Source organism: Chiloscyllium plagiosum, chromosome 43 (genome assembly GCF_004010195.1).
Source record: "Chiloscyllium plagiosum isolate BGI_BamShark_2017 chromosome 43, ASM401019v2, whole genome shotgun sequence".
NCBI lineage: Eukaryota > Metazoa > Chordata > Chondrichthyes > Orectolobiformes > Hemiscylliidae > Chiloscyllium > Chiloscyllium plagiosum.
Window position 1 is genome coordinate 6764776 of NC_057752.1, and position 22631 is coordinate 6787406.

A 22631-nucleotide genomic window follows, 5' to 3' on the forward strand; every position below is an offset into this window, starting at 1 on the left:
ATTTTTCAAAGTTCTTGCCTGATACTGTCAAAATTGGCCTTACTCCATAACTATTTTAAAACTAATAGAATTATAATCACTGGTCCCAAAGTGCTGCCCCGCTGAGATGTCAGTCATTTGCCCTGCCTTATTTCCCAAGCAAAGGTCAGTAAAATAGAGTGTGTATGTGTGTGTCAGAGAGAGAGAGAGAGAGAGAGAGAGACACACCTAAATGGAAACAGTGGTTCTATAGAAGGCTGACTCCATCCATTTTGTGCTGCTTCTATTGTTCCAACTTTTTCAAAAAAAAACCCAAGGCTTCATAAGCTGTTTATTGGCTTGGAACATACCTCTGTCTCAACCTCCCTTCATTTAAAAAAAAACAGGACAAAGTACAACTCTTAAAGTCATAGTATTGTCACACCTTCCCTCCCTCCCCCCTGCCCTTAAAAACAAATTAACCATCAATGTACAAAGATGGCTTCATTTTTAAAACCTTTAGTCTTACACCATTAGTACACTACAATACGTATACATTACATTAACTCTAAGCATGCAAACATTCATTACGACAGTCCATTTCAATCTGTTTCATCCACCACCAAAAACCTCCATCTTCCTTCATTAAAGTTGTGACAATACTTCAGCAATTATGTTCTCTCAGCCTGCCGCATATATAATTTTCAAATCAAATGGCTGTAACAATAAACTCCATCTAAACAGTCTGGTATTTTAATGTTTTTAGAAAAATTTAAAGATAAAGGAGTTATGATCAGTATATACAATTGCCTCAGTCACATTACTGGCAACATAAATGTTGAAATGATGTAATGCCAACACCAAGCTCAAGGTGATCTTCACAGCTGTGGAATATTTCTGTTAATGAATATTCAACTTTCTGGAAAAATACCCAATAGGTTTTTCTATCTTGTCATCTTTTTGGAAGAGTACAGCACTGACACTGACATCACGCACATTGATAGCTACCTTGGATGGCTTTGCGTAATTAGGTGTGACTAATGCTGGAGCAATGGTTAGCACAGCTTTCAGGCTGTCAAATGCCTTCTGACATTCCTCCATCCACTGAAATTTTCTGCACTTCAACATGTTAGTCAGTGGAGCAACCACCTTGCTAAAATTCGGTATGAATTTTCGATAAAAACCACTGAGTCCTGGAAATCGTAGTACTTCCCTCTTTGATGGTATGGCAAATTCCCTTTGTTTTCGCATCCTGTGGGGGCATCTGTCCATGTACATTGATATGGCCTCGGAACATGACTTGGGCTTTTGTGAACTCTCTTTAGCCAGGTTTATCACCAAGCCTGCCTTCTGAAGTCAATTGAACAATTCCAATAGATGCTCCAAATATTCTTTCCATGTGTGACTAAAAATCACCAGATTGTCAATGTACACCACACAGTTGAGTAATGACTTTTATTGGTTTGTTTTTGAAATGTAGCTTGGTGCACTTTTCGTACCAAATGGCATAACTTTAAACCAGTCAAGTACATTCAGTGTCATGAAAGCCAAATTTTCTTTTGCTCTCTCGGATAAAGGTACCTGCTAGTATCCTTTCAGTAAGTCCAGCTTCGAAATAGAAGTTGCTTGTCTCAGCTTCTCAATATAGTATCCCTGCTGTGGAATAAAATATGAATCAGATTTGGAAACTGCATTACCGTTGTGGTAATCAACACAAATGTTGGGTACCATTTGGTTTTGGTATCATCACTGTGGGTGAGCTCCATTTGCTGCAACTCATTTTTATTATATCGTGTTTGAGCTGCATTCAGTCTATTTTTGAACCTGTGCCAACTTTAGAGGGTTAAGTCTATAAGGATGTTGCTTATTTGGAACAGCATTTTCTATTTCTACATCATGTGTAAACAAAGAGTCATAGAGATGTACAGCACGGAAACACTCTCTTCGGTCCAACTCATCCATGCCGACCAGATATCCCAACCTAATCTGTCCCACTTGACATCACCCGACCCATATCCCTCCAAACCCTTCCTATTCATGTTAGTACTTCCCAGCTTATTCCCACATATCTCTCCATGTGATTGTAATAACTCTTTCAGGTCATTTTGATTTTCCTCTGGAAGGTAGCTCAATAACTTATCCCAATTTTTGAGAACTTCCTAATTTTCCAATTTAGTTTGAAGAAGATCAACTGCAAATTTATCTGGATTCACTCTGAGTTGCAACAAGTACCACATTCTTCTTTTGCTTTCCTTCCCTGTCAAAATAACATTTGAGCATATTCGCATGACACACTGAGAATTTTCTTTCTCTCTGGTATTCTTATCAAATAATTCACCTCACTCAATTTCCTTCTGATTTGATGAGGCCCACTAAACCTGACTTTTAAAGTGTCACCTACCATAGGAAGTAACACGACACGTCGTTTCTTTCAGTAAAATTGCGGTTTTTTGATTTTGTCTCTGCTTCCTGTTTCATCACATGCTGTGCTTCTTTCAAATGCTGTCCAACTGACTCACTTGCTCTATTTAATCTTTCCCTAAAATTTGACAATCAAAATATGTGTCTGTGAACTCTGACTTACTAATTTCCCCTTAATTAATTTCAGTGGTCCTCTCACCTTCTGTCCGAAAACTAATTCAAATGGACTGAATTTAGTTGATTCACTAGACACATCCCTAATTGCAAAAAGTGCACATGGAATTCCTTTATCCAAATCCTCTGGATTGTCATGATTACAAGCCCTCAACATGCTCCTTGAAGTTTGATGCCACCATACTGATGTTCCTTACGATTCTGAATCATATACAGTTGATTTAAATTGTTTTATTCTGAAGCTATCCATAACTTAGTTGAATAATTTCAATGTAAAATTTGATCGTTGTTCTGATTGTGTCCCTGTAGGTAGTTCCTATCTGGTTTAAAAACAAAATTAAGTAACTCTTCTATAATCCTTTTAGCCATGTTACTGCATAATAAAATGACCTCTGGACATCTCGTAGACACATCTGTTATGGTCAACAGATATTGATTCTCACTTCTTTTTTAGGTAGGGGTCCTACGCAATCGATCAAGACTCTTGTAAAAGGCTCCTCACATGGTGCAATGGGTATTAAAGGTGCTGGTTTTATCACTGCCTGATGTTTTCCAATTACCTGACACGTGTGACATGTCCAGCAAAATTCAACCTAATCCTTATGCAGTCCTGGCCAATAAATATATTTTTGTATTTTAGCTTGGGTTTTTCTGACTCCCAAATGACTGGTAACGTGTGCTACCTGCAACACCTTCTTTATATAATCAACCAGTCATACAACTTGATGAACTTCTGCCAATTTTTCATCTGCCTGAATATGTGATAGTATCCACTTCCTCATCAAAATATCATTTTTAAGATCGTAACATTCTGGGATGCAGTTAGATTTCTCTTCTGTGTGTACTTTTTGATCCAACTGCTTTTTTTTTCTTTTTGTTGTAACTCAACTAACCTCTCTGAAATAAAAAAATATCCACTTTGTCTTCCAGCTGTTCTTGTTTTTATCTCAACCATTTGATATAACATATTCTTATCTTTGTTCTTTGATTTCTCCTCTTGTTTCAACCTGTGGCTTTGTGACCTTGTTACCACACAGTCAAGAAAAATCCGAAGATATTCTTCCTATTACACCTCAGTTGCCTGATTTTCTATTGGTTTTTCAACCATAGTCAGCATCACTCCCATCTGTGATCAGCTGTATCATTCCCAAGGATAAATTCCATCTCCAGAACAGAGAATCTCTCTATTACTCCTACCATCACTTTTCACTGGAATCTGCAACCTCACCTTATATAATAGAACACTGTTCTTCTCACCATGAAATTCACAGTTTACCACCTTTTCCTAGCAAGATTCCTTCCAAAGTACATATCTCCTCATCTCTCACCATCAAAGATTGACTTGCTCCTGTATCTATTAAAATTTTAATTTTATTTTTACCCACTCTCCAGGTGCACCTGAATAAACCTTACCCACACAGGTAAATTCTTTAAAGAGATCTGGTAACTTCCTTATTAACCAACCCCTGACCAGGTTATAAATTTTTTTGCAGCTCTTTAGCTTCCACTGGAATCTCCTTCACCACGTTAATAAACCCATTGGCTTATCTTGTTTTACCACATCTGTGTTCCTAGTACTTTTCGTAAACATCTTGACTTTGAGACCTATTTTATTGTCGTGAAAACACCTGAGGGTTTTTAGTTCTTCCCCCACCCCCCATGGGGCTCCTTTTTGACATGTGGTAAACTGTCTTCAGCGAGATCTCCTTTTCCTTTACCACCTGAGGATTTCTCTTCTCCCCAGTTTCTATCCTGCACAGATTGAAATTTGTCAGAAGCCAAACTATGATTAATGAACTAACTCCTAATCATCGGTCATTTCAGTTGTTAATCTTGTAATTATAACACGCTGCTTTCCCACACGAGTTTACACGACTTCAGGAAGTCAAGTTTGAACTCCTTCAAAATAAGTTGCTCTAAGAGCATCATATGTCTGATCTATTTTTAATGTCCTTATCCAGCTATCAAAGTTACTTTGTTTGGTCCTTACAAATTCTGTATGTTTGACTAGGTTTCCTCCTTTAGGTTCCTAAAACATTTGTCAGTAGGCTTCTGGTACTAATTCATATGCTCTTAAGATGGCTTTTTTCACCTCATCGTATTCCCCAGGTACCACCTCTGATAGTGATGCAAATACCTCACTAGTTCTACCTACCAATTTTGTTTGAATCAACAACACCCACATGGTCACCACCCTTTCATTTGTTTTGTCACTTTCCAGATGAAATGAAATAGGCTTCTTTGTCATTCTCATCCAACCCTGGTAATGCTTAAACATATTTAAACAGATCTCCACAAGACTTTTGGCTACAATGGGTTTGCTCTTCATGTCCCCATCACTACTCCTATGTTCTATCCTAGCCATTTTAAATTGACTTTCCTCTTTTTCCTTTTCACCTTACAAAGTTTAAAAAGAAAACTCTTTTCCCTTCCTTTCTGCTGGGGCTTTCCTTTCTTTAACCGCCTACTTTTAATCGTAATTCAAACTGTTGCATTTCCTTCTCTCTCTCTCTTTTTCCCTTGCCATGGCCTCTAATTCAAGCTACCTCATTTGCAGTTGGATTTTAGCAATTTCCAATTATCCTGATTGCAATCTTGGCAATTGTAAATGCAGAGTTATTGCTGTAGTCATCACCCCTTGCTCACATTCTGTAAAACATCCAAAGTGACTTCTTCCATCCCCAGGAACCTCAGCGACTGAAAGTGTCATTATTATACAAGGCACACCCCAGTTAAACCAACTGAATGCAACACCTGACGAAAAATGCCAGCACTCACGATTCACTGTCTTTTGAGTTCAATAATCCTGAACCCAACCTGGTATTAGATTTCTTGATCCCGGATGAGCCCCCCAATTTGTTCTGAACTAGACCAAACCTCCCTATCAAGGAGATAGCATAGACCCTCACCTTTATCTTAGTTAAAGGCAAGTGTGATGTGCTGTGTTCCAGATGTAATTTAATTGGTCGCACTACCTGAATTTGAGAGAGAGAGAGAGAGCGAGCTTCTATAGCCACCTTCAAAACCTTAATAACTACTGAAAGCTAAACTAAAGCCATGGTTCTGTGGGAGCCTGACTGTACCCATTCAGGCTGCTTCTATTATTCCAACGTTAAAAGAAAACCCCAAGGTCTCTCAAACTGTTTACTTTATTGGCTTGGAACAGACTGCTTGCCATTCCTGTCTCAACCTCTCTTCATTTATTTAAAGAAAGACAAAATACATCTCTTAAAGCCATAGTATCATCACATTATTTCCAGTTGCAACATAATATGCAAATCGAACAATTGATTTTTTTTCTGTTGGGTAAACCGATTTCTTTCCATGGCTAACTTACGATAGAGCTGTTTTACCTATGAGGAAGCAATACTGTGCCAGAAAAGAGAGATTAGTAATCAAGGGGAAAACATTGTGTCCTGCAGATGTTGCAAAAGTGGATTTTTGACAAGATTTTTTTTCTTTATATAAATTACATCCTACTTTCTGCAATTTGTGTGCTATGCCATTTGTCTGACTATCACCCATTGCCTGAACATAATACCACTTTCACAGCACAAAGATGCTCCAAAGGTCAAGTCTGAAGTTGCTGAAAATTCATGAAGACTCTGATCAATTTATTTTGGATTGCTTTCCAGCTGTGACTGCAAGGTTGTAAGTTACGTTCGAAGCAACAATAGAATTCTTCGTATTAATTCAGTAGTAACTATGAGTAATGTCCTCTCGAAGCCTATTGTCAGCATCTCTTCACCCTTTTAGTCTGGTGATTTGTGGCTTATGGGAGTTATTGGTTTAAGATTATAAATTTGAAATTGTTAAAGTACTCTTGAAGTGTTCATGTCAAGACATAACAGGTTGTTTCCTTCCTTCCACCCTTACTTTCCTGAAGATAGTGAATCATCCTGTGAATATTCATGTAACATGGCATCCCTTGGGTACCTTGTTCAGTTGGTTATTTTTCTTCTGAAATGGGAGTGAGTTTTATCCAATTATCTGACGTCACAGCTGACATGTACTTTTACAGTGAGGGTTACTAGATAGTAATTAGTGATTTTTAAAAACCGAGGCTGTTTTCTTTCCACGAGAGACAGAGCCCAATTATGCTCCCACTGCCACAATAACAAATTTTAACAAACTCTAGAGAGACTAAATCTCCTAGGAATTTGGCATGAGGAAATTAGAGCTTCTTCAAACAACATTAACATTTATAGCATTGTAGTACTCACATGAGAACACAGATTTTAATGTATGTGAATTGCAAGAAAACACCAGTCCAAACTTGATGGACCAAACAGCCTGTTTTAGTACTGAGGTATTCGCTGAAACAACTTTGCTGGCTTACTCTGCATTGTTGCATTATAGCAGTAATGTATTTTAGTTTTAAACTTCTGTTCAAGTCTTTCATAATTTATTTTAGATGAAGCATTTATGGTACACTACTTATTTTTTGATAAAGAGCCATATGATCCTTCAGTATAAATGAACTCTGCTGCCAAAATGGGAAAACTGCAGGATGTGCAAAATATTTTGCCATAGTTTGGTTGTATTTAGAAGTACTGTAACCTTAAGAAGAAACACTCTAGTCATAACAAAGGCTGATAACAGTCCATGGATGGGGATGATTATTAAGAGAGGCATTTGACAGTACACATCAGAACATTCTGGGATATTATAGTTAATGCAGCTACAGTGCTTTGTACAACAACTTACCATTTTGTTTCAAAGTGATTTAAAGCCCACTCTGCCCCATTACACAATCAGTGTGCTTTTAGTTGGACATTAAAGAGAGAATAATAGCTGCGTACTGATTCATTGATGCTCACAATATTGTACCACTTAAACAGGGATGTATGAAAAGTTGAAATCTTTGGGAGAAATATGTTAGAAGTTATGTGCCAATGTTCAATAGGATTGCAAACAATTCAACAAAAGCAAAATTCCATTATATAGATTTTCCATAAGAAAGATTGCTTCAGTGTACGGTATTCAGGGTGTCTGAAAAGCAATAGGCATTCTTAAAATATTTTTTTAAATAGAGTTCTTTAACAGCAATTTTTAAGAGGAAGACATGTTTTCCTTTGCTCTCTACAGTAACCAAAGTCATGCAAGTATAATAGCCAAAGCCATCTGCAAAATGTTTCAAATGGCTCCTATTCATTTGCATTTGCTTCGGTTTCTGAAAGTTTTGTGCTCTCAGCTTTGGATCTGGGACATACAAAGGACTGGTTGTGATTGTTAGAATAGCCTTACTTCATGCATATGTCATCTTCTGTTCACATATCCTAAATTTTCCATTTTATTCAGCAGCCTGGCAATATTTCAAAGTTGGTCAATCTTGGCGGGGGGGGACACAGACACACACACACAATTCTGTGCTACAGAAGACTTTATCACTTCAGTATTTAGAGCCATTGTGTCCTTGTTCCAGAATTGCAATTCAGATCAATATCAAGCAACATTATTGATGAATACTGGTCATGTTGCAGATATTTTTTCTTTAATTTTCTTTCCCACCTTGAGTTTAAAAACAAGCTTTAACATCTAATGTCACCCTTGAATTCTTGTTCGAAGAGTGTGGTGCTGGGAAAGTACAGCCGGTCAGGCAACATCTGAGGATCAAGAGACTCAACATTTTGGGCATAAGCCCTTCATCAGGATGAAGGGCTTATGCTCGAAATGTCTGCTGTTCTGCTCCTCGGATGCTGCCTGACCAGCTGTGCTTTTCCAGCACCATACTCTTCGACTCTGATCTCCATCATCTGCAGTTCTCACTTTCTCCTCCTTGAATTCTTGTTGTTTGTTCTAATGAAGAGAGTGCCTTTGTCTCATTTCTCAAACAGCATGGCTTAGAGCTTTGCTAAAAAGGCTTCTATAATCCATATGTATCCTTATTTGAAGCACATGCTAATCACCTTGATACTAAATCACTATTTAGCTCTTTATTCATCTCTGAAAGGTCTTTGTGAACAAAGCACGAAAAAAAACATCCAATTTCATCTCAATTCCAGACTTTTCATTCAGGATAGAAAACCTAGAGTTAAGCAATTCTTCCAAATGTTTTCCATTGTTGTGTCGCATTTCTCGATAAACAGGATTCTAAACTTAAAAAAAGACTGGAAATACTCATTAGTTCAAGTAACATCTATGGAGGGAGAAATCATTAACTTTTAAGATTGACCTTTTACAGTGACAAATGGTCATCGGCCTAAAATGTCAACTCTTTCTTCGTAGATACTGATTGGCCTTTTGATGACATGTGCATCATGTGCAGGAGGAGGCATCATAGGAGTTAGCCTCTTTAACACTGCTGTTCCATTCAGTAACTTCATGGCTGATCTGATTGCTCCACCTACCACTAATAACCTTTTGACCTCTTTGCTTATCAAGAACCTTTCTACATCTGCCTTAAAATGTTTAAAGACACCCCTTCCACTGCCTTTTGAGATTTGTGAACCTCTGAAAGAAAGCAAACATTCACCTTGCTTCCCTCTTAAATACCCCTTATTTGTAAACAATGACCCTAGTTCTAGATTCTAGACAAGCGGAAGCATCCTATCCAAATCCATCCTGTCCAGACCTCTCTGGATCTTGCATGTTTCAATCAAGTCACTCCTTACTCTTTGAAACTCCTACAGGCGCAAGCCTAGCCTGTCCAAGCTTTCCTCATAAGGTAACGCCCAGGTCCCTCTGCATCTTGCACCTGTGCGATCTCTTGGATAATATACGACATCTTATATTCTTCTTCTAAAATGGACAATTTCAACATTGTACTTCATTTGCCAGATATTTGTCCACTAACAATGGATTAATTTGGAGCCTCCTTATGTCATCTTCACTACTCACTTTCCTAACTGTCTTTGTATCATCATCAAATTTAACAACCATAATACTCAGCAAATGTGTTTGGAAACTGAAATAAAATCAACTGTAGAGTGTTGTTTTTGTAGATTAATATCTGGAATAACTCAGGAAACCTGACTGGAAATGAACTTCGTTTATTGTTGAGCACCAAAATAGAGCCACTACTAATGGCATACAAAGGCTAGTCCCAGTCCAGGTCCCATCCTTGGGTCTGCATTTGTTTTTCCTAATCAACCTGTTCAGACATGTTGTTACACACCTGTGGAGCAGGTGAGACTTGAACCCCAGGCCTCTTGGATCAGAGATAGGGATATCACCAATGCACTGCAAGTGACCTAGGGCCGCCTTTATATTCTGATCAATCTGCTCAGAGATGTTTTTCTTTAGATTAGATTAGATTACTTACAGTGTGGAAACAGGCCCTTCGGCCCAACAAGTCCACACCGCCCCGCCGAAGCGCAACCCACCCATACCCCTACATTTACCCCTTACCTAACACTACGGGCAATTTAGCATGGCCAATTTACCTGACCTGCACATCTTTGGATTGTGGGAGGAAACCGGAGCACCCGGAGGAAACCCACGCAATGTTATTGCACACTTCTGGAGCAGGTGGGATGGAATCCAAGTCTCTCTCTCTTTAATATTCAGAAGTGCTCTGAACACAACTGTTTTTTTTTCCCTCCCAACAAATCGCCATGACTTTTTTTAAAAAACTATTAACCGGTAAAATACCCGTACAGCCAATTGGAGATCTACATGCAAAACCTGTTAGAGCCAATACAAGCCATCAAAAGTGAGGGAGCAGTAGGGAGGGTGGGATTGGGTCTGCTTTATTGTTTCTCATCTATCTAGAAGTGTTATATATCACAGACAAAGGGTCTGCTTTATCATGTGATGAGTTTCAGCTGGGCAGGCCATTGCCTGTTACCAAAGAACTCCTACTCCGTGAGCTCCATAAGATTAATTAGTGATTCCCCATGGGCTTTATAAGGGTTATCACAATATCCGGTGCTTGGCTAAGGGCCTTATGGTGCAATGGTAGTGTCCCTACCTCTGAACCAGGAGGCCTAAGTTCAAGTACCACTTGCTCCAGTGGTGTGTAATAGCATCTCTGAGAAAGTTGATTAGAAAATTATCTAGCCATTGCTTGTTCGCAGTGTTACTAGTAGACATTCCAAGTTTGAAAGTTTTATTTCAAGGAGATACATATTACAGAGGAGGATAAAGTGAATAAATCCCCAGGACTTGATCACGTGTACCCTAGAAGTCTGGGAAGCTAGGGAAGTGATTGCTGAGCCTCTTGCTGAGATACTTGTATCATCAATAGTCACAAGTGAGGTGCCGGAAAACTGATGTTTGGCTAACTGTGGTGCCACTGTTTAAGAAGGGTGGTAAGGATAAGCCAGGGAATGAAAGACCAGTGAGCCTGACGGTAGTGGGCAGTTTGTTTGAGGGAGTCCTGAGGAGACAGGATGTACATGTATTTGGAAAGGCAAGGACTGATTAGGGATAGTCAACATGGCTTTGTGCGTGGGAAATCATGTCTCACAAACTTGATTGAGTTTTTTGAAGAAGTAACAAAGAGGATTGATAAGGGCAGAGCGGTGGACGTGATCTATATGGACTTCAGTAAGGGCATTCAACAACGTTCCCCATGGGAGACTGGTTAGCAAGGTTAGATCTCATTGAATACAGGGAGAACTAGCCATTTGGATACAGAAATGACTCAAAGGTAGAAGACATAGGGTGGTGGAGGACGGTTGTGACCAATGGTGTGCCACAAGGATCGGTGCTGGGTCCCCTACTTTTCTTCATTTATATAAATGATTTGGATAGGAGCATAAGAGGCATAATTAGTATGATTGCAGATGACACCAAAATTGGAGGTGTAGTGGACAGCAAAGAAGGTTACCTCAGATTACAACAGGATCTTGACCAGATGGGCCAATGGACTGAGAAGTGGCAGATGGAGTTTAATTTAGATAAATGCAAGGTGCTGCATTTTGGGAAAGCAAATCTTAGCAGGACTTATACACTTAATGGTAAAGTCCTTGGGAGTGTTGCTGAATAAAGAGACCTTGGAGTGCAGGTTCATAGTTCAATGAAAGTAGAATTGCAGGTAGATAGGATAGTGAAGAAAGTGTTTGGTATTCTTTCCTTTATTGGTCAGAGTATTGAGTACAGGAGTTGGGAGGTCATGTTGCGGCTGCATAAGACATTGGATAGGCCACTTTTGGAATATTGCGTGCAGTTCTGGTCTCCTGCCTCTCAGAAGGATGTTGTGAAACTTGAAAGGGTTCAGAAAAGGTTTACAAGTATGTTGCCAGGGTTTGAGGATTTAAGCCACAGGGAGAGGTTGAATAGGCTGGGGCTGTTTTCCCTGGAGCGTCGGAGGCTGAGGGGTGACCTTTATAGAGGTTTATAAAATCATGAGGGGCATGGATAAGATAAATAGACAAAGTCTCTTCCCTGGGGTCGGGGAGTCCAGAGCTAAAAGGCATTGGTTTTGGGTGAGAGGAGAAAGATATAAAAGAGACGTAAGGGGCAACCTTTTCACACAGAGGGTGGTGCGTGTATGAAATGAGTTGCCAGTGGAAGTGGTGGAGGCTGGTACAATTGCAACATTTAAAAGGCATCTGGATGGGTATATGAATAGAGGGATATGGGCCGGGTGCTGGCAAGTGGGACTAAATTGGGTTGGGATATCTGGTCGGTATGGACGAGTTGGACCAAAGGGTCTGTTTCCGTGCTTTACATCTCTGTGACTCTGAGACAATATTTTCTGGGACTTGTGTTGAAAATGTCCAAACCCTTAGCACTACTAATCCCAAAATGACATTCCTATCCAGAGGCCAGTGTCTAACTCACTATACTGTCTAATCCCTTTGGTGTACAAAGAGTTTAAACAAACAGCCTTCCTCTCATATACTTCGTAGACTGTTAAAGGATGGCTGAGATTGGCTAATTTACTCCAGCCAGGGAATCAAATTTAGGATCCTCCTGTTTTGTTTAGATATTACATATTGGATAAATTCATGAGGGGAGTGACTTCTTGGACATTGTGTTGGAAGTTTTATAAATTAATGTTATAAGTTGGTAACAGCATTGGATGTGAAGTGTGTTTTTCTTAGTGCTAAATTTCTTGATTTCACAGAGACTTTAGGATTGCACTAACAAAATAGTGTCAATCTGCTGTAACCAACATCTGGGCTCTGTTGGGCAGCACGGACACACCTACGTGTTCTCAGTCACCAATAGACTGGCCATTTCTCAGATCCAGCTGAACAGTGAGAGGGAAATGGCAAGATCAAGGTTTTTGTAAACTAAACAGCTAGTTTGTTAATATCAGATGATGACAACGACTTGTATTTATATAGTGCTCTTACAGAGCAAAACATGCCAAAGTGTTTCACAGGAGCATTATGAAGCAAATGTTGATACCACGCCACATGAGGCCACAGCAGATGGTGAAAAGATTTGTCAAAAAGGTGGGATTTAAGGAATGCCTTAAGGGTTGAAAGAGGGATTTGGAGAGGGAATTCCAGAGATTGGGTCTCAGCAGCTGAAGATAGCTATAAAAGGAAATCTTTTTAGCTAAAATTTCTGCAGCGCATCTACTGCACTTCAATACATTCCCTTCTGGGTTGAACTAAAAATGCTATTAAATCCTCTTTGATCACTTAGAAAACATCAAGAAATTAGCACTTTACAGACGTATTTGTAGAGAGCTGGAGTAAGTGTGTTATGGTGTCAAAACAAAATGTGAGTAAAACAATCGATCTTTCTTTTATAAATGCACCTATTTTGGAGTCCACATTAAAATGTTTCACTGTTTAAAAAGGTCACTGAAAGCCAACATACAGGTGCAACAAGCAGTCACAAAGGCAAGCGATATGTTGGCCTTCATTGGAAAGGGATTTGACTTTAGGAGTAAAAATATCTTGCTTCAATTGTATAGAATCTTGCTGAGACCCCACCTGCAGTATTGTATGCAGTGTTGGGCCCCTTATTTGAGGGAATGGATCAAACCGTATGTAATACTGAGTTGAGTGAAGAATTTCTAAAATGCAACATCTTTAAAGAAAAGAGATTGACTACTTCCCAAAAATGGTGCCACTCCATAATTAGTATTCTATTTTGAATGGCCGACTTTGAAATGGCTGTGATGGAATCCATGTGTACAAAATGACAAATGTTGTGATGAAGCAAAAAAAGAAGAATAACTCATCAAAATTGTTGACATCTTTTATCTTTCCTTCCCTTCCTGCCAATTACTGTCATCACCCAAGGGGGGAAAAAGCTAGTTGGGCTTAAACTTTAAAATAGCTGCCTATGTGATTGCTTAAAATGTGGATCTAATACTGTAGAACTTGGCCTGAATTATCAATTTCATGGAACCTACATTACCGGGAACTGCAATTGCCCTATTGAAACATTCTCTGAATGGTTCCACAGTTCGTGTGCAGCAAAAGGTAACTGTGAAACAGGAATCTGGAATTACCCAGCTAAGAGTATTCAGGCTGCGCAAAAGCAAAGGAACTCAGGTATGCTCACCCCACGATTACTTTTTTTTAAAAAAATAAACTGGTACAGCCAATATTACATTGCAAATCATCAGCGTTTTATTCTGCAGCTACATTTGACTGTGCAACTGAGAACATTCCCTCATTTTTCAATTGAAATTTGAATAAATATTTGTAAAAGATACAAGAATGTGATTTAAATAGGACAGCCTTTTTGCTGTTGTCGGTAACCAAATAATATCAATGTGGGGATCAACAGCTTCCAGTAATATTGCTCAGCTGAATTGGTTGGAAGTGTATCACCATTTTAGACATTTGTAATACTTGGTACTTATGTTGCTCTTGATAGGATAGTTGTAAATCAAGCTGATGCATAAGGATCCAGGAAGTTGAAGACAGCATAATTATCAAGGGAACAGCAAGAAGAAATAATTGATGCATGCTTGCTGTGGTTCAGATGCATCTGTATATGGATGGTCAGCTTACATGGTTGTGTCTCATTTGGTGTTTGTGTTTAGTTTACCTCCTACACTAATTGACCGTGTATTTGAAGGTAGGACAAGTAGTTCTGGTAATGGAAATGTTGGTGGCCAAAAGCAATTTGACTGCTTGTAACAGAAGGATTGGGATTTCTTTGGAACAATACTGAGTACCACAGCAAGCATATATTGTATATGGTAATCTCCTTAAATAACATTTGTGTCTCAAATGTTTTTGTACTTTGCATTTTTGATATGAGCTACTGCTTTCTGTGACTGAAAGGTTAGGTTTGTTAAAATTGTAATGTTTAAGGATAGTGATAATGTATAATTTATTCAAAAAAGTTAACAGTTTATGTGGGTAATAAAGTTGACAAATCTTGTAGGTTCCACCTGACTGCCTCGCTTCCTAACTCAAATCATGTCCCTGCTCTAGCCTGAATCGTGCAATATTCCGCAGTTTCTTTTTCCCTCGTTTCCTCCATTGGCCTCTGCAAGCCTAACTTGACTATAAGATCTGCTCCCTTTTACGGTATTGCCACCATTCTGCTAATGATCCAACTTTCCTTCCTGGCTCTCATGCTAGCTGCCATAAGAAATGGTTTCCTCTTTCCAGGTATTGTTTCCTGCCTTTCAAAATGGTTGTTATCAGTGCTTTCTCCTAAGAAAACTATCCTTGACCACTTTATGCTTGTAAACTTCTCTGGATTTGCCACAAGCACCGAAATGACCCCAAAATCCCAGAATATATCCTCTGTGACTTTGACTATGATATGCCATCCTGCCTCATCCTCCATGATATGCAATCAGCTAAATTAATAGCACAATTAAATATTCAGCCAACATTTTACTTTTTGACTTGTCGCGTACTGTTACTCCCAGACTCTGTTCCATTAACTACTTCAGTTGTATGAATGATGTACTTAAGTCCAACGAGTGCCTGATTCCATTTATTGCAAACACTTCCCTAAAGATCAAAATCTTAATAGTTTGTATTTTAAGACTGTGTATGTTGACTGAAAGTCAGTTTAATTTAGAGATGCAGCTTTTCACATCCAGTTATTTTTGTGCTACTCCGTACCATTGGCTGTTTATATGCAGTGTTAACAATTCCATTGAATGCCTATTGTTCTGGCACACTGATCATTAATCAGCTAATAGTCAGCAATGGGGGAAACAAAAAAAAAATGGCAGTTTCCTATTCCTGTGATGCCCATGTCTGAATTTTGTGACTTGGGGTACCTATGTTTGGATGCTGTCCTGGACTGGATATTTTGCCTGAGATGAGATGGAAGCTCTGGGCGAACAAAGTAGTGCTTAGAAATGAAGAGTTTTTGTCTGGAATGTTACCTAGCTTGGATATTGTTGGCTTGTTTCATATTTCTAGTATTTTTCCATTTTTAATTTAATGTATTGTGTCCAATTCAATGTAACATCGTAGATTATCTTGCATAATCTAATGCTTTTCTGATAATTTTGTGTTTTCTTTAGTCTCCTCTCCCACGGTCGGCAAGCCTTACAAATGTAATTACTGTGGTCGGAGTTACAAGCAGCAGAGTTCACTGGAGGAGCACAAGGAGCGCTGTCACAACTACCTACAGAGTCTGAATGCTGAGCCACCACAGCCATCTACTCAGCAAGGTCTGTAACCAGCAGTGCTATAGTTAGTCTGGGGAAGCAGGGACTATGTCTAGTTGTGCCACGGTCACCCAAAGATAGTGAAACAGATAGCGTATAACTAGCAGTGACATATCCAAATGGTAATTATGGTGTTGCATAGTTATGTGGTTAGCTGCTCATTACTTGTGCACTGCTATATTTTTCATGTTTGAAAAAGTGTGCTTAAGTCATTCAGATATCATTCACACACCTTAGGAACTTGTCAAATCCAAAATTTACCTCTGTAAAATTGATTCGAGATTCATTTTATTTAAATGGCACCAGCAGAATCACCTCTTAAGTGGCACCCTTCCCTGCATAAAGCTCTGCACAAAGGCGGAGGATCTGCCCAATCATCTAATTTAACAAATGTTGTGTTGAACTTTTGATCTACCTGATAATTCAATGGAAAACACTCTCAACAATTTGCTGGAAATGTAATTCAAATGTATTAACAAAGGGATTGATCAGGAACAGAGAAGTCAATATCTGATGCACATCTGAGCATAGCAAGCCCTGACGCAGAATAGGACTTTGACAAGCACTTGGTTCTAAGAAATTGCTCCAAATTAATAATGAATCACAGAATATTTGGACAGAATGTCCAGGTTGGATTTAACTTGATGAATTTATATTGAAACTATCGATAAATATATAAATGGGTGAATGTAGGGTTATCTCTGGCATTGTGTATGATCCCTACCATATTTCATTACTGGTTGCAACTTATACAAGTTCAATCAACATCAATAAAATACTACCAGTTTGAGAAAAACTGGACATGTCTAGTTGTCAAAATGCTTAGGTTACTTAATTGAAATATAAAATTTCAATTAATTTCCTAAAAATCCGACCCTTTCTCAATCTTGGGCAAGTGATTGACTTCATTGGTTCTTAAGTGGCTGTGGCAATCATGGTGGCATTAATTCAACAGACTCCATGACATCATTGATATTAATGTGGTCAGGGTTGGGGAGCAACGGTGCAGTTCTGTGATAATCAGCCATTCATTTTTTTTCAGCAAGGGGCTCTAAACTAGTCTACAAGACCCAGAAAGGTGTGCTATGGTGCATCTCATCCCATAAGTCACTCATATTATAATATCGTGGAATTTGTGCACCATCACCATGGCACCAATCTTTAGCAAATCTGGTAAATCTTAGCCAGGCATTTGGAGAGAATTTAGGGTGACTTGTGTTCGGTCTTTGTTTTATCATTCAGAAAAGCAGCTCCTTAACATCATGTTAATCTCCTGCTGGGTGAGGTGAATATGTGTATCGGACAGTTCCAGCTACCAGATTATGTGATGAAAAGAAATAGATCAATACAGAACACATTCTACCAAAATGGAGAGTACTGGAGAATGATTAGTTAAATTATAATTTAGAGGCTGATTACTATTCTCATTGTCTCCAAGATGTGTTCATACCTAATTCAAGACTTTGAGGTCAGAGGATGTTTTCCATTTTATTAATTCAAGGCTGTTAAATCTCCCTGGGTAAGCCAATACAAATTTATCCATTTGGATCATGTGAATCAGGAAGGAGAGTATTTGATCAGTTTAAATATCTGCCTGCAGGAGAAAATGAATCACCATTCATGTTGCACAGTCGTATGTCTCCTTAAATAACGAAACAGCCGTCATTGACTGACGATTACTGACTCATTAGAGTGTCTACCTTCACTGTTTTTTAGCAGCATATTGGGCAACTACCTGAGTATTTGAGGTCCAAGAATCAGTTGTCCAAAAGTACCCTCTTAATTTGAATTGTGCTGTTTTAACTTCTTTCACACATGGTATGTTCAGATAATTTGTAGTATATAAGACAGTATAAGACAAAATAAGAAAATTCTTAAATTAGAGAGCTATTAAGCATGTACGTCCAAGCAGCAAATATCTGAAAATTACTTTACCCTATTATGCTCAAGAAGTTAAGGTCTTTGAAAACAACCAATTCTTAAAAGTTCAATTTGACCACTGTACAGTATATTAAACAAAAATAACCCGTCTTGGTTTCAGATAGCCAACAGTGGGTCTGAAGGATCCATCCTTTTGCATTAGTTGTATCCATGGTTTCTTTGGTATCTTTAAGTAATCAGTACAGAATCTACTATTTCAGCCTTTACTATCCTCCCAGATAATTTATGAAGCACCTTTTCAGTTTTTGCTGTACACCTTGGCCTAGGACTGTAGTGTATTCATATTTAAACAACTGATTCATCCAAGCCTATAGATGGCAGTCCAATCTTTTAGCAGTTGGTTGTTTGTGATCATATGTCAGAAAATGAATGCGAAAGCTGCAGGTTCTTAGAAACACTCAACTGGCTCACCTGTGACCATCAGAGCAAGTAAATTGCTTGCGTGTTTCAAACTACTTGGTTGACTGAACACCTTCAGGGCACATTGGGATCAGAATAAATGTTGCATTCCCATAGATGTGCATCATCCTAAAAGTAAATAAATGCAAGTGACTTCAGAAGAAATTTCTTAAAGTTGTTGGAACATAGAACACTTTGCAACGGGGAGTATTTGAGGCATAAATCTTAAATCATTCAAGGGAAAATTTGACACGTATTCGTGCAGAAGATGATACAAGCCTATGTTGTAGCATAAAACCAGCATATAAAAATAGTTTACTATTGTGAACTTTTATTTGCTACTAGATTTATCCTCACTGTCATGTGTGGTTCTTGATTCTGATTGTTTCCATAGCTTTGAGTTGAATGTAAACTGAGTGCATACGGCCGCCTCTTTAAAAATCAGGTCTGATTTGTTTCTCAGCATTTTGTCAAGGAGTAATTTCCCCTTGTTCCTAACTGGAATGGTAAAGTTGTCCTTAATGGTCCCACGTTTCCCCCAATCCCCATCTCTCCACCTTCCCATCTCTCCAAAGCTGATTTTTTTTTTCAGCTTCATACTTGTAAAGCAATATTACTTTCATTGTTGGTTTCTGTAAGGTAGCTATTCGGTTTGCTCTTTGTCCAATTACTAGACGTTAGAATTTGATCTACATTCAGGTATGGGTCATGGCCAGAGGATAAGAAGAGAAATCCCAAAAAAAAGCTATATTCTGTGTTTCGTATTACAACTCCAGCAAGATGACTGTGTTGGAAATCAAGCCCCACTACTCAACAAGCCACACCAAGACTATAAATCTTCTTCAATCATCAAAATGATCAGTTTTTCTTTATTATTGTTAACTTGAACAAAACAAACTTTCAAGAAACTTATAACTTTTATTACAAGCAAATCTAATCTTCAAACAAGTGGCAAACTGGTTTTCAACTAATTCACATGCAAACTAAACTGTCTTATGCTCACAGTTATTTTGGGAAGGAAAAAAATTAGGTAAAAAGGGAAACACAACAACATGCCGAAGGTCAGGATTGAATTGCGATGACAGATATATGGATTGGCTTCACTTTTGATTTCCTTTGAATTCTGTCAACAAAATCCGTTTGCTGACAGTTGCAGAATAATGGAAAATCTTGAGATGAGATTTCAGAGTCAGTTGAGGAAAAGTTTGAGTTAATTAAATTAATATTTGAAACTTTATCAGGTTTTTGTCAAACTACTTCACTGTGAGAAATATAGAGAATGTTGCTTTCAGTTCCAAGCTCCAATTCTTAAAGATGGAAAGACAGTACTTCCTGTCCTTGCAAACTTCTTCAACATCTGTCCACAGCTTCTAGGTATGTATTGAAAAAAGAATTAACACCATCCAGAGGCTGTTGCTAGGTGCCACAACATAGATTCATTAGAGATCTATTTTTGCTCAACAATTAAAGCAATAAAATTCCACTCTTGCCTGTCTCGCAAATCTTTGGAAAGTAGTATCCAACAGTCACTTGGTTTTTGTAAATAGCAGACAAACCTTTTGAACTTTGAGTTCCAAACAGTCTCATAAATTCTTTGTAATCCATTAATGTCCAAACATGTTCATATTCCAATTCTCATTTGTCATGTTCAAATTCTGTTTGTTTTAAAAATTGACACATTGCTGGACTAATAAAATAGCCAAGGCTGATCATATTGTATTTCCAGAAGCTTCTGAACCCCTGCATTGCTTTCTTGCTTTAGAAGACACACATTGTTTGTTTGAATTGGTTGAGTCTACAATTTTGCAGTTCTAAGTCCATGCTGAATTGGCAGCCTACCTTGGCCTTCCATTCTCTGTCTCCAGGTTGCTGGCTAGAAAGAAACCTACATTACTGCAAGAAAGAAAATGACTGGGCCCAACTCACTGAGGAAACTGTTATTGAACACTGACCTCTGGGAAGTTGGAACTCATTTTTAATATCTTTGTATTTACCAAAACTTGTATCTTATTACCTATATCCTCTTCTCTCCAGTCCCATCTTCCATAATTTCCGAAGTGTTTGTGTGTGTGTGCATGGAATAAGAAAGCAATTGCCCCACATCTTGACTGTTTTAATAATAAACCATCTTTGATTCCATCTTAAAGGATTTAGCTATGGGTCTATTTAAAAAATTGAAGTATGAAAACCAGGGTTTGGAGAACACCTTTGGCTCAGGAAGGGATGGGAATAAAAAGAGAAAGGAATAAATCGAAGAAGAGGAAAGCCATCATAATTTAAATTCACCCCCTTTCCCCCTTTGTCCGTGACAGAATTGGGGCTCATTCTGAATTGATCCATTTATATTAGCCAAAACCAAATAAAAGTTGATAAAAAGAACAAAAATATGAACAGTCCAAAATTTTAAAACCAGCTTGAATCTAATTGAAAGAAACCAATTGGTGTTTGAAAGGTGAAAGAAAATCCCTTTTCAACTTGTGGTCCACTCTGTAAAAAATACACCACACCCCTAAAATGAATTATGCAAGCTGCTGTTGCTGGAAGATCAAAATTGCTGGCTCCACAACTGTGTGTGTCTTTGAAGGAACAGAGAACCCTCACAGCTAGGAATGTAGCTATTGTGGCAGACAGCTACAAACTCACCCATAGGAGGAACTCCAGCCAGCTCCTTTCCAAGCATCCCAGTGAATATTCGACAGATAAACAGGGCAGGCTAGACACTTGGAACAGAAAATCTAAAGGGTCCAAAAAGCCCTCCAGCCCATGAGGAGAACTCTTCCAGAGGCTGATGTATTCTGTTGTGATAAAATAGAATATTTCAGACCAGAATGATGGAAGCTAAAAGGCAAGCCCGTGAAACTGGATGAGTCCAGAGAGAGATGATCCGCAGGGAATGTAGCTGAACTAGGGACCCCCCACTGCACAGAGCCCCAATTCCCCTGGAGGGTTTTCACTATATGTGGCCAACCTAGGCAAAATCCTAAAAAGGTCTAAGAGTTTTGTCCTCATAGGAACAGTGTCACTTTAACCCTCCCAGAAAGCGAGCAAGTCTATTGTTTTAATCAAACTCTCTGACTACACAGCCCTTCATGTCAGGAAGGGTTCTAAATCTTTCCCTGACCTGCTATGAAAGATAATGCCTAGGTTGGTGGTCGGGGCGGAAGATCAGATCTGTACCTCCCCACCGAGTTCACCTCTAATGTGATTTAGTCTCAGCTCCAGTAATCGTAGGAATCAATCTGGAGTGTTTTGGATTGGAATGCAGGTTGGAATGCCAAGAGAGACTGCACAACCACAGGAACTTTGGCAAGCTCTAGCTTGGTCTCCCTAAGTTAATAAGGAAAAGAGAGCACCCAAGATAAATAAATGGGGCAGAAGGGGACCTATTCAGCATAGGGTGTTCTGCCAGGCCTCGAGGAAAAGAAGAGGGATGCCTGAGAAGAAACTGCATCAGCAAGGTTCTGCAAAAGTGCAAAGAGCTGAACGAAGTTCAGAAAGGTCATGGAAGACTTCATAGACTTTAAAGGGACTAAGCCTGAAGTTGAACTGGCAGACCAATTCATAGTCCAGGTAAACTGGGAACAGGAGCAGAAGGACCATATCCACAGGCAGAGAGTGAATAGGATGCTTCTCCCAGTCAAAGAGTCAAAAAAAAAAACTGCCAGGTTATGAAAGCGAAAATAGCAGTTTGGAAATGCAGCTGATGAGACTGGCAGAGTCCTCCCTCAGAGTCCTAGAGATGTACAGCATGGAAGCAGACCCTTCGGTCCAACCCGTCCACGCCGACCAGATATCCTAACCCAATCTAGTCCCACCTGCCATATCCCTCCAAACCCTTCCTATTCATATGCCCATCTAAATGCCTCTTAAATGTTGCAATTGTACCAGCCTCCACCATGTCCTCTGGCAGCTCATTCCATACACGTACCACCCTCTGTGTGAAAAAGTTGCCCTATAGGTCTCTTTTATATCTTTCCCCACTCACCCTAAACCTATGCCCTCTAGTTCTGGACTCCCCGATCCCAGGGAAAAGACTTTGCCTATTTATCCTATCCATGCCCCTCATAATTTTGTAAACCTCTATAAGGTCACCCCTCAGCTGCCGACGATCCAGGGAAAACAGCCCCAGCCTGTTCAGCATCTCCCTGTAGCTCAGATCCTCCAACCCTAGCAACGTCCTTGTAAATCTTTTCTGAACCCTTTCAGGTTTCACAACATCTTTCCGATAGGAAGGAGA

General features: G+C 39.0%; 1 protein-coding gene across 6 annotated transcripts in view; it reads left to right on the forward strand.

The window, feature by feature from the left end:
• Positions 1-22631, forward strand: part of ikzf4 (IKAROS family zinc finger 4) — a 140126-nt gene that overhangs the window by 93232 nt on the left and 24263 nt on the right. For all 6 annotated transcript variants that reach the window (XM_043681863.1, XM_043681862.1, XM_043681861.1 and 3 more), the window contains one exon: positions 15908-16057. In XM_043681863.1, the coding sequence (XP_043537798.1) occupies positions 15908-16057 (150 nt within the window). The remainder of the gene's footprint in view (positions 1-15907; positions 16058-22631) is intronic.